Below are 12124 nucleotides of genomic sequence, written 5' to 3'. Positions count from 1 at the left end.
TTTTGCTTCTTCATCTTCAACTTCACCCGGCCAAATTCCTCTCTCCCCCCACCTCCCCTCCCCTTCTTGCCCCATTCTCTTGCAGCATTTACGCCTGGGCGGCAACTTGTTCGAGAAGCACTGGAAGAAAGATGGCCAACGACCAGATCAAACAGCGTCAAGCCTGGCGCAGGACCGACGATTACACTCCGGGCACGCCCAAACTCAAGCTTGTCATTGAAGATCTACCTTTGCCCTTGGATCCCACCGCCGCTTTGATCAAGGTCCATGCCGTGTCTTTGAATTATCGAGACGCAAACATCTCGAATGGCGGCAATCCATGGCCCGTGACCCCGAACGGCATCATCTGCAACGATGCGGCCGGGGAAATCATCGCTGTAGGCGATAAGGTGAAACGCTTCAAGGTCGGAGACCGCGTGGCCCCAACCATTGATACCGCCTATATTACCCATCGGTCCACCGGACGGTCCTGGCTGGCAGCGAACGAAGACGGGGTCCTTGCCACGTACATTGTTTATGACGAAGAGGTCCTGGGAAAGCTACCTACCTACCTATCCTGGGAGTGCGCCTGTTTGATCCCTTGTGCGGGTGTAACGGCATGGGCCGCGCTGAGGGATGTCGGGATCGGTAAAAGCGTCTTGATTCAGGGTAAGTTCAAGACTGGCCACCTTCCAAGAAAGACGAAAGATATGCTGATCGGGGCCATTCTTCAGGGACGGGCGGCGTGAGTCATTGGGCCTTGAAACTTGCTCGAGCTGCAGGCCTGAAAGTCGTTTTGACTTCATCCGACGACAACAAACTGAGCAAGTTGAAGAAGCATTTTGGAGCTCCAGAAATCCTGACCATCAACTATTCCAAAACTCCCGAATGGCACGAGGAGGTGCTCAGACTCACAGATGGCATTGGAGTCGACCTTGTCCTTGAAATGGGTGGATCGTCGTCGTTGGTGAAGAGCCTCAGATGTACGCGAAGAGGTGGCATCGTTAGTCAGGTTGGCTATCTCGGTAGACAGAAACCAGAGGATCTCCATGAGTTGGTGCCGACAATCATCGATCGAAGAGTGATATTGAGGTTTGTTGTGGGTGATTCTTCTTCTGCAGCCAGGATTGCTAACCTTGTTGCGTCAGGGGCATCAACGCCGGTCCTGTATCTGACATGGAAGATCTCTGTGCCGCTTTGGAAGCTACGCAGATGAATCTTGACGACATCATTGACAAGGTCTACCCGTTTGACCAGGCAGAGGAAGCATTGCAGTCTCTGTGGGAGGGCAAGGTAATTGGGAAGCTGGTGCTTCGTCTGTAAGCTTGGATATGTCTCCCGTACGCTGGATTCTAAAGGGCGGGAAGGGGATAGCTGAGCCCGCATTACGAGGCCACGGGGATGCTCTCGGACCGACAACTTAAGATCAACGGAATCTGTTCTTGAGGACAATCCGTGACTAAACGGTCAGCGCCATTATCAACACGAATACTCTGCACTTCTTCGACGAGTCTCTGATTGAACTTGTCGTAGACTGCATATCTAAGAAGTATCTTGTTGTTACATACACACATCTGGACCATTACCTTAGATTTGCCGACTAGGCACTCGCTACAGCCGTTTCCAGCGGCGTCGTCAAAGACGATTGAAAAAGCGTTGCCGCCTAACTCGAGGCTGAGTTCCGTAAGTGTGTTACTCGATTGCTTCATCAGCAGCGTTCCGATTGTGGTAGAAGTTGAAGAGGATATCTCGTGGAGAGTATCGGATTCGCATAGCCGTAAGCCCAATTGTGGAGTATTGTCGAGAGCAGTCACGACACTAACAACGCCCTTCGGAACGGCTGCTCGCTTGGCCAAGTCTGCCCGAGCCGTCGAAGAAAAAGGAGTAAGCCCACCAGGCTTCACGACCATTGATCATCCTGCCGCAAGAGCTGCAGGTATCTCGTGGGATGCCATTGCCAAAGGAGAATTCCAAGGGATAACGAGTTCGGCATACTCCAATTGGCTCCTTCACAACTTGAAATTTTACGAGTCGGCACACTGTGAGGAATCGCATCTCATAGATCCGCGAAGCCTCTTTGGAAAACCGCTAGAAAAAAATGGCGGCGAACAAAACTCCGCCCGCGGCATCCCTCGAGCATTTTCGTTCTCTGCTGTGATGATCATCGCAAGGTCGTCCTTGGGCACGAGTGCCAGCTTGTAAATTCGCCCTCTCTGTCAGCGAATCTGCAACCTCCACAATGGTAAGGCGGTTTTCGCGGTTCGAACAGCGGTGTCGATGTCGTCTGTATTAAATTCAGGAGCTTCACCGATTTTTCTTTTCCACTTACCTATTTCGAACGTCGTGTACATCTGGCTGCCTATGAAATTTGATAATGACGTCGCGCGCGTGCAATGGGCTTCTAGAGCAATCAAGTCGTAGGACTCGACCAACCAATGAAGTACATCGTTCGACCCCAAGAGGCACTTGAATATGATCAACCAAAAAGCCACATCACCATCAAGGAGATAGGCGTAGAAGCGGCCCGTATTGCAACAGTTGCAGTGCCGAAATCATTTCCCTCGTTCACGAAGGAGGCTATAACACAGATGCGGGCAGAGATCATTGCAAAGTTCCGTGCGATGCAAAGTACTTGGCGCCTTGTAGGCGGTGGTGAATTTCGTCCACACTCCGGAAGTCGGCGCAGCAAACACGAGCAACAACGTCCATGGGTAGACAAGTACTTGCCAAGAAACTGAGGCCATTCAACTCGGCCCTGGTGAAGCTTGAATTGTGAGAGCATGCCTGTCGAATGAGGCCTTTCGCATGATTGATGTGGTCGATGCCAGACGACGAGTGCTGCCAGTCCCATTCTTCGGCGAGACCCAGGGCTGGTCTCGCGGCAGTGACCACATTGAGTGGTGGTCCGCCATCGTACTCGTCGTTGGCTAGTGCTCGCGTGCTATTCCTGAGGTGCCGGATCCCCGTAGCTCGAAAGTGAGGTCAACTTCTGGATGGAAATGAGTACGCCATTGCAGCAAGGGCATGATATAGGGCAGGACAGTTAGAGGCCGAAAGCCGATCAAGACATGCCATAGACTCTCCACTATATCGTCCTTGATGGAAGGAATGCTGTGCGCCAGGTTTCGGGGAGGAGAATGTGATATCAATATCATGACCGGAGCTCGAGGCTGCTCTTGAAAGGCGCAAGGCTGGGGGGAGTCGCACGTGATCTCCGAGCAGGTTTGGTCGTCTTTGGATGCCAAGCCAGAGGCCGAATCCCGTGATCCGAGTCCTGCAGCTGCGATTCGAGTTGAAGCGTGACAGCTCCAAAATGTTCGGAGCAGTGTGTTGGACTGCTGGATTGAAAAGCAAATTGTTCACTTGAGCCATTGGCATAGCCTTCTTACACCTAAACCACTCCGGAGTGCCAGAATGTGCTATTGATACGTTTCCCCAACAGGTCACAGAGCGGTCCGATCATACACTCCCACAATGGCCGCCGCGGCCGCAACCACACTGGCCCATCAGGTGCCTCCAATGTCCCTGCCTCCCATGCCTCGCGTTCGACCTCCGCGAATGCTCAAAGGCACGGTCAGCCCCAACACGAATCCGCAACCAGGTGGTGAATTCCCGGAGGGCCTGTTCTGGGTACAAGGCAAATGGCGCGCCAGGGGCTCGAATGCGGCCAAAAATAAGAGGGCCACGCAAACCCGGCAAGCTGCAAAGGCGCCGCGACACGAGACCCATGGATTGAATATTTATGCATACCGCCATATACGGACGAACCAAGTGATATACAGTTTGACCAGGACGCTCGAGGTAAGCACTGCGACTGAGTTTCATACCGTCTACTCTCTAGATCTACGTGGACCACTGACGTGCGGTGTGTTCTCTTAGAATAACAAGGTGTTGAGACAATTGGTCTTCCATGGGAAGAAGACGGTGCCTGCTTCAGTCCGTCGCGACATGTGGACGCCTTACTTCTCAATCCACTTCCCGCCCACGCCTGCGGGAGCGTTAGAAGGTCTTTTTGCGTTTCAAAAACTGCGCGAGCTCTCCTTGCAGCGGCAGCTCTCGCCCCCGGATGACCTGATCAGGGTCACCCAGCAAGACATCGACACTGTAAAGTCAAAGCTCGGATCACCGGCGGATTTGCAAGAGGCGGCTGTACGAGATGAACAGTTGGCTGCGAGGATACCCAAACGGGGCGAGCTCTTGCCGAAGAAGCTACAGGCGCAAAGGTTGATGGATCAGAAAGCCACCAGTGTTGCTGATGCAGCTTTTGTCCTGGACTGGATAAGTTCAGGCCCAAGCCCATTGGATAGAATGGTGGAAATTGAAATGAACCGGGTGGCTCGGCACAAGGACAGGACGAAGAAGGCGCGGAGGCGGATTCATGCGATTCGAGACGAAGAGGCCAAAAAGAAGGACGAGATTATCCGACGTGCATCTTTGGCCTTACAGGATTTGGACCCGGAGGACCGTAGTCGCCTGCCTCTCCCAGCTGGTGCGCTCCGCCAGCTCAGTATGGAGCATCATGGCCTGGTGGATGGTAGCAAACTCGTCGACATCGACCAAGTCGCGGAACTCAAGGACGCGATTAAGGAGTGGAAAGGCTTCATCAACATCGATCCCAACAATTTTGATGAGGAGGAATGGAACCGGAGGCAATATGTTGTTCGTGCAGCCGAGCGAGAGGCAATCAAGGAGTGGTTTGAGGAGCATGATACCCCCACGACAGAGTCAGATTCGGTTTGGAATCGAGTTTCGGCCAAGAGGGAGTCGGCGCTGAAGGAGTTCGAGGCCGACACAAAGGCTAGACAAGAGCAGCGTCACGCCAGCAGACGCGAAGAGGCATTAAAGCGTGCAGAGGAAGCGGCCACGAAAGAACATGAGAAGCGCACGGCTGCTGGCTCCAACGCTCCCTCTCTGGAACAAATGATTGGACAGTACAAGAAGGATGCTCTTGAGCAATTCGAGCAGCAGGAGAAACAACTGGCCGCAGAGGAGCAGCAGAAGTCCAGACCTGACTGGGCAGACACTCGCGAGATCAAGATGTTCTGGGCCGATCTGAATGACGGTCTGTTCGCGTCAGCATGGCCGCAGAATGTGATACATGGCCCGCTGGCACCGTATGGCGTGGCCAAGGCCTTGGTGCGTGAGACAGAAGATCGAGTCATCGAGGAACTCGACGATGAAGCCGATGCGGGAGAGCGAACGCCTCGCACGCTGGAGGTTGTGACATCCAAGAGCGTGCATGTCATTGGAAGCGGCCTGGAAGACGGTTGGCTGCCTTCGGAGCTCAATACTATCCACAAGGAGCCTGCGCCATGGTCGCCACGACCAGCTGACCAGGACGGAACGTTAGCACAGCAATCTGCCCCCGACGCCGCGACTGCAGAACCCGCCGCTGACCAGCAAGACTTCGGAGTGTATTACGAAGAACCTAAGAAAGGCATGTGGGCTCGTGTGCGTGGCATGTTTGGCCGGTAAAGCAAGCAAGAATCGGCGAACAGGTGAATGGATACCTTTCTTTGGCCCACGAATATGGGTCGAAGAAATAGATGTCAAACAGACCAGTCCGACGGCTTTGAAAAGTCGACGTTTGGTCTCCCTCATTCATTTCGACTCGATCGTCAAGCTCTCCGAGGAAGCCGTGGGTGGGCATACTATCGATCATCACGATCAGTGCAAGCAGGCAGAGACGAGTTGAAGAGTCGGTCCTCTTGTGTCTTCTCCGTGGTGCCTCAATGCTTGAGAGGCTTCATCCTTCAGCCGCACGGTGGACTTTTCAGCACGACCAAAGGCCCTCGCTTGCGGCTTGGGTGCAGCTGTGCTTTTGTTCCCAGAACAATATGAATCTCCCATATCATTCAACCTTGGTACGAACCATATAGCTACCTGGCTATCTCCTGGTCTACTTAATGTGTTCCCCGGTACGAGTGATTGAATATTACGGCATGGCTTGGGTTGAGTTGCGCTTGGCTGAAGCAGGACGACGAGAAAATTCTTAGACATGCGCTTTCACTGTACAACATGACGACTAAGGTCAGGTCTACAATTTAGAGGTGTCTTACCTGTGTATCTATGGACCCGGTACATGTACATGTATGTCTCAAAAATTATAACCAAAAACTGTCCATTCCCTACTACATACCTAGCGATTTCCCTACTACTAGGTGAATTTCTTTCGATTGATTCCAGGTCATCTCGACCTTACATCCATACTTATCAGTCTCCGGACGCCATCTCCAAAGGCGCATGGCTGCCATTGGAAAGAATAAAAACAAAACGACTGGCTTTCATTCAGAGCCAGCCGATGTTGCGAGTGTAGCAGCCCTCGGGTTCAAGTTTTCACCCTGTCTTTTACCTCGTTGTTTTGATTTTTTACATACATTAATACTACTCCGTAACTTCCTACTGCTCGTCGACGTCGTAACAAGTTCATTGCAAATCGTATCGGTACCCATTCTCATCACGCAAACACCGATTTGATGGATCATTCCTCGAAAAATCCCGGACAGGCTCAAATATACCAGACCCGAAAGGAATGGATAACCTTTGTCATCGTAGTGACAAGGCAGCCGTTGCATCAACGATGCTGTGCCCTCTGCCGTTGCCTTTGAAGGTTCCAGTGGCCTTGTCGGCCTCGTTCCGTCTGCTCAAGACACTTTTCAACGCACCCAGCCATTTGGCCAGGTCATCTTCCGTTGGCGCACAGAAGCGGTACGACTTATCGTCCATGATGACCTGGAAGCAAAACTTCTTGGACTTGCTGATGGGGTCGATTTCGGCGGCGTCGATGACGGAATCCATGGGGAAGACCTTGACGGCCGAATACTCCTGGTCGTCCTTGTAGAAAGCCATCGTCCGCGGCCGGAGAACAACCCAGATCCATTTCCAACCTTTGACACCCGTCTTGTGGGATTTGAGGACCTGCAAGTACCCGTGACGGATAACGCGTTCCGGGTCGACGGTTGTGGGATCATTGGGTGTTGCAGGAGGAGGCACAGGTGATTTGGGACCGATGGTCTGGGGTCCATTTTTGTAGAGTTGCTGGGACGATGCAATGGGCGTCAAGACAGGCGGTCTGTTATGCAATGAAAGTGCAGAAGTCCGAGGTAAAGAGGTTCCTAGGCCGTCTGAGAAATCAGAGTGGGAGGTTGTGAACTGCTCGTTTCCAGAATACTCCTGAAGCGTGGACGTCCGCCTCTGGTGCTGGTGAGATGTCACTTGCGACCCTTTCCTCGATGCGCCACCATGCACAGAAGATGCAGTCGTGTACCGTTCCGGAGAACGAGAAAAGGATGTGGCTTCGAGCGGCGGTGCCACTTCGTCCGCGGACAGGTCGGTCGACTCATAATTGCTGGTGTTGGGGAGCATCATGTCGGAATACGTTGTTTGAGAAGAGAATTGTGGAGCCAGTATATCAAAGTCGTCTTCGTCTTCTGTCCGCGCTTCAGCACGGATATGCGCAATCCAGTCTGCTGTATCTGCCGGGCTCAGACCTTGGAAATGGTAGTTCTTTGATGGAGAGAATACGCCAAACACATTTTCCATGTGCGCCTTCCGAACCGGTGCCACGGCGTTGACCTCGGACAACGTTATAGATGCTTTCAGATCGGTTTCGTCTGCATTCTGGTAGACAGATAGCAGGTTCGGACGGAGCACCAGGTAAGCGGGTTTCCACGAGGGTTTCCATGCTCCTTTGTTCTTGATCCGCCGGTTCACCCTCCCGCTCTTGATCACCCGATCGAAACAAAAACTGCCATTCTGGTCGACTGGGGAGAAGACGTCGAGGTGTCGGTGACCCGACTGGTATGAAGCTGGCGCAAACGCAGCGGGTATTCGATGAGGCGATAGGTGAGGGGGAGGTGCTGGCATGGCACCAGCCCGCGAAGGCGTCGAGGGACGAAGGGGCGAGGTTGCAGCCATGGAAAGGGCAGAAGTACGCACAAGTCCTCAGACGGCGACAGGCTTTAGTTATACCATACTGTAGGTGATCAAGGCCGTCTAGAGAACGCGAAGCAGCTCGGGTGCATATAGGACATGCGGATATGTTTGGCGCAGCGTGGTTTTTCAGCAGCAAGCAGGGGTGTAGCTGATGATCACTCGAGTTCAGAGCTGATCACTTCGGTTTCAGACAATAACCAGTGAGTCGATGTCTTTTGGTTCGCGGTGTAGAAGATCAGGACGGAGGCAGATGTTGTTCCAGATGACGTGGGTTTATGAGATGTTCAGTGGTTGGCATTGTCAACATTCATTGTTTGTCTGGCTATCGATTGGGCGCCGAGAGAGGCAGGCCAGAACGAGGCTGGTGGACCTGGTTGGCCCCTAAGCTCGCGGATACAAATAGTACCTACTGCTGCGCCTAAGGAGCCCGTAAGTGCCCCTGGAGACTGCGGCGTACCTGAGGTGGTTAGCAGGAACCACCTATAAAGCTGGGAAGTTTACCGTAGGCTCGAAAGGCAACGAGTACCGCGCAGCCTCACCCCCTAGACTGCCGCCCACCGCCAGTACTACCTAGGCATGTAGGTGCCACCTTAAGGCAAACCCGAAGGGTCTATACTAGCAGAAGAAACCCCTTCCAGAGTACAAATAGGGCGTGAAGGTCTTGCCACTATCACGAGCAAACCAGATTGGCCACAGAAAGCACGGCGGCAAACATGTCCCTCCTGTGGTGGCCAAATTATAAGCCAAAAAGAGGTTCATTTCGCTTCGATAGAATCCAGTGCTCTAGATTTTTCAAAGACAGCCCGTTGAGGTTCAACGGTGACGTCGACAGTTACACTTCTCTGTCTGCTTCGTGAATATCAACTTGTTCCTGCTGTAGCTCAGGCCGAGGGCGGTACCAGCTTCCTGGACCGAACACAACTTGATGAATGCCACCATGCTCTCATCACGGGCGATAATCCTGCTGATATTTTAACAGCAGCTAGTGGCAATAGCAAGCTAGGATCTCGCACTAACTTTGAGTGGTAGTCGCTAGCAGCTTAGCACGGCGAGTCAGCACTGCAGCAGATTTTATTTTGGGGTACTCTACCTGCGGCAAAAGGGGCACCGCAGGCAAATCTGCGCCATCCAACCTTGGCGTTTGCGTCGCGTTGCGTTGCGTTGCGGCGGAGCAAACCACTGCAACTCGCTACCACCAGCCTTTAGCGCAACTCTCCGTCTCAGACTCGCCGTCTGGGTCCTTTCAGGGATTCCAGAGTGGACACTCCAGCACCCAGCACCGACACCCAGCACCACTACTGGCACACTGCATCTTCAACTCGAACCACAGTCAGAAAGTCCTTCTTCCCCAGACATTACAGTAGATTCATGAACGAACATATCTGTCCTCATCCTCCCGGTATTCAACATTGCGAGCTCATAATGTCGCCTGCCCATCCGTCGAGATAATCAGTATTTTACCAAGTCCGACGATATCGAAGCTTTCTCCTCGTGCACGCCATCCCTATCACTTCCGCCGTCGCGTTTGTTGGGATTACTCTTCACCAGGTCCTAAGTCGCAACCAGCACTTTTCAGTCTTCTTCGACGCGAGCCTCGTTAGGGCTGTTGTACCACCTCGTTCGTCTGTTCCATGTTCGACCCGGCTTGCATGCTTGGCCGGTAATATTTTGAATCGACGCAGGAAAGTCCTCCATTGCTCGGACAGTCTGGCACCGTGGCTACAATGAAGGGCGTGGTGCAGCGCGTGCTCAAGCGCTTGCCTTCAGTACCATTGGGTCCATCCGCCGAGGAAGTCAAGAATGAAAAGTCCAGATCGAGGACACTGCCACAGTTATCTTTTTTCCGCAGGCGGATCAGGTTAAAAGGCAATTCGTCCATATCCATACCATTGGGATTTCTACTTCTCTTTCCGAGCTTGGTGGTACTTTTGATCCTTATACTTGTGTTGAAGCATCCAAGCTCCCCTGGGCGCATAATGATGCCTGCAGGCACACCCCCTTCCATAAGGTATGTTTGGAACAAGCCCAGGAGGGCCCAAGAATCACGATTCTAACTTGATGGCAGAAAAATTAGCGAAAAGTACGATCGCGTGTTTGCCACGGGATGTTTAAATCCAGAGGAGACCTCAAAGCAGCCTCGCGCAAATGCGGCGTTCGTGGTTTTGGCGCGAAACAAGGAGCTTGATGGAGTGATACAGTCGATTAAGAGCATCGAGCGACATTTCAACCGGTGGTTTCACTATCCATATGTGTTCCTGAACGACGGCGATTTCGAACAGTCCTTCAAAGATACCATTACAAATTACACCAGCGCCCCAGTCGAGTTTGGAAAGATCGATGCGACCATGTGGGGTTATCCTGACTGGGTTGATCATGAAGTCGCAAAAGAAGGAATTCGAAAACAGGGAGATGCGGCAATCATGTACGGTGGGATGGAGAGTTACCACCATATGTGCCGTTTCTATTCCGGGTTCTTCTACAAACATGAACTTCTGCAGAAGTACGAGTGGTATTGGCGGCTCGAACCTGAAATCAAGTATTTCTGCGACATCACTTACGACCCTTTCATCGAGATGGCTCGGGCGAATAAGACTTACGGGTTCACTATCGCGGTTAAAGAGCTGAAGGAAACAGTGCCAAACATTTTTCGGTACGCCTCAGCCTACAAGCGGAAGCATAACCTCAAGTCTAAAGGGCTCTGGGAAATGTTCGTCGAGAAACCCAAAGAAAAGGACGAAACGCCCCAAGACAAAAGGTTGAAGACGTTGCCCGATGAAATCCTGCAAACTGAGCCTGGACATCAAAACATCGAGACCATTGACCCAGAAGCCATGGAGGGCGAAAAGTACAACATGTGCCATTTCTGGAGTAACTTCGAGATTGCCCGGTTGGATTGGTTCCGCAGCAAGGAATATAACGACTTTTTCGAAATGATGGACCGTAGCGGAGGTTTTTGGATGGAGAGAGTAAGTGACAAATATCCTGGCCTCTCAATCTACAGGCGAGGATTTTGCTAACCGTTGACAGTGGGGTGACGCTCCCATTCATTCTCTCGCTGCTGGAGCCCTCTTATCACCTCGTGACATACATTATTTCCGTGATTTTGGCTATCGTCATACCACAATCCAACACTGTCCTGCGAACGCTCCAGCGAGACAACTTCCGCGCATTCCATGGCTTGAGAAGACGACCGAAGATGAGAAGGAACGCCAAGAAGAAGACGAATACTGGGCGACCCCGGATCCACCCAAGGAGAACGGAGTTGGATGTCGGTGCCGCTGTGACACTGACATCCGTGATGTTGAAGGCAAAGAGGGCAGTTGTCTTGCCCAGTGGGTCGAGGTTGCCGGTGGCTGGGCGTCACCTTGAGGACCTTTGTCCATGTTCCCAGGTCGGGAAAGAGCTGGAAAAAGCAGGATGTTTGGTTGCGCATGACGCTTCCGGCGTTGGGTGTTGTCCTTATTGTCTGAGGACATTGTTAGGCGTTCCAGCTGTATGAACCTGAACACGGTCGGAAGTGTGATGTGATTGGCTCCAAGGTGGAGGAGGGTTGGATGCTCCAAAGTCTGCTGTTCGGTCCCAATATACTCCGAGGAACTGGATTCGAGCTACAGATTCCGAAAGAATACTCGACCTGTCGTTGAGTCCTTGAATGGCATTGAACACTCCGTCCTCCAGGACTCCACGCGACTATTTCACATGGCTATATGACAAAGGGGCGGGAAGTTTGTTATTCAGCACCGGAGAACAAAATCGGCGCCAAAGCTGTGAGAAGGCAGATAGGCTTTGGCGATGAGCACAGCCAGGTCAATTGACGTGGACAGACGAAGAAAAGTCAGGGATGATTCTACAATAGCCTTTTTTGGGTGTTGAAGGGGGACGGCCATTCATATACAGCACTATGAAAGTGTGGCAGTCGGGATTGTGTCAATATTATAACACTACGAGAAGATATCGCCATACAGACATGTTCTTGTGTAATTGTTTATTGGTTGTACGTGGACCTCTCTGCCATGCTGTCCTTAGCTTGTGTCTCATCGGCTCAGAGTCAGCCACGTCGAACTGTATCCATCCGTGTATCAAAGGTACCTGGCAGGTCTGTACGGATGTAGCGCTGACATTGATTGGTGCACGATACATCCAATTGAAACACGCTTCATCTCAGTCATCATTATACTAGTTGCAAACTCTCCTTCACCTCTGACGAAAT

The 12124-nt window shown here is 52.2% G+C and overlaps 4 protein-coding genes across 4 annotated transcripts; 3 read left to right on the top strand and 1 right to left on the bottom strand.

Annotated features, from left to right (window-relative positions):
* Positions 1-131: 131 nt before the first annotated feature.
* On the top strand, positions 132-1302 carry HMPREF1120_00842 (alcohol dehydrogenase; the record flags this gene model as incomplete). Its single annotated transcript, XM_009154846.1, has 3 exons — positions 132-648; positions 714-1071; positions 1128-1302. The coding sequence occupies 3 exons, from the start codon at positions 132-134 to the stop codon at positions 1300-1302; spliced, it is 1050 nt and encodes a 349-aa protein (XP_009153094.1).
* A 1992-nt stretch (positions 1303-3294) lies between these two features.
* HMPREF1120_00841 (uncharacterized protein) lies at positions 3295-6110 on the top strand. The gene is made up of 2 exons (XM_009154845.1): positions 3295-3780; positions 3859-6110. Exons 1-2 carry the CDS (start codon positions 3454-3456, stop codon positions 5452-5454), a joined length of 1923 nt encoding a protein of 640 aa, XP_009153093.1. The 5' UTR covers positions 3295-3453; the 3' UTR covers positions 5455-6110.
* Positions 6111-6525: 415 nt separating this feature from the next.
* On the bottom strand, positions 6526-7845 carry HMPREF1120_00840 (uncharacterized protein; the record flags this gene model as incomplete). The annotated part of the gene is made up of 1 exon (XM_009154844.1): positions 6526-7845. The coding sequence occupies one exon, from the start codon at positions 7843-7845 to the stop codon at positions 6526-6528; it is 1320 nt and encodes a 439-aa protein (XP_009153092.1).
* A 1171-nt stretch (positions 7846-9016) lies between these two features.
* HMPREF1120_00839 (mannosyltransferase) lies at positions 9017-12079 on the top strand. Its single transcript, XM_009154843.1, has 3 exons — positions 9017-9922; positions 9980-10880; positions 10942-12079. The coding sequence occupies exons 1-3, from the start codon at positions 9639-9641 to the stop codon at positions 11281-11283; spliced, it is 1527 nt and encodes a 508-aa protein (XP_009153091.1). The 5' UTR covers positions 9017-9638; the 3' UTR covers positions 11284-12079.
* The last annotated feature ends 45 nt before the right edge of the window (positions 12080-12124 follow it).

This window comes from Exophiala dermatitidis (assembly GCF_000230625.1).
Source record: "Exophiala dermatitidis NIH/UT8656 unplaced genomic scaffold supercont1.1, whole genome shotgun sequence".
NCBI lineage: Eukaryota > Fungi > Ascomycota > Eurotiomycetes > Chaetothyriales > Herpotrichiellaceae > Exophiala > Exophiala dermatitidis.
Note: the sequence above shows the minus strand (reverse complement) of the source record. Positions and strands in the feature narration are given on the sequence as shown.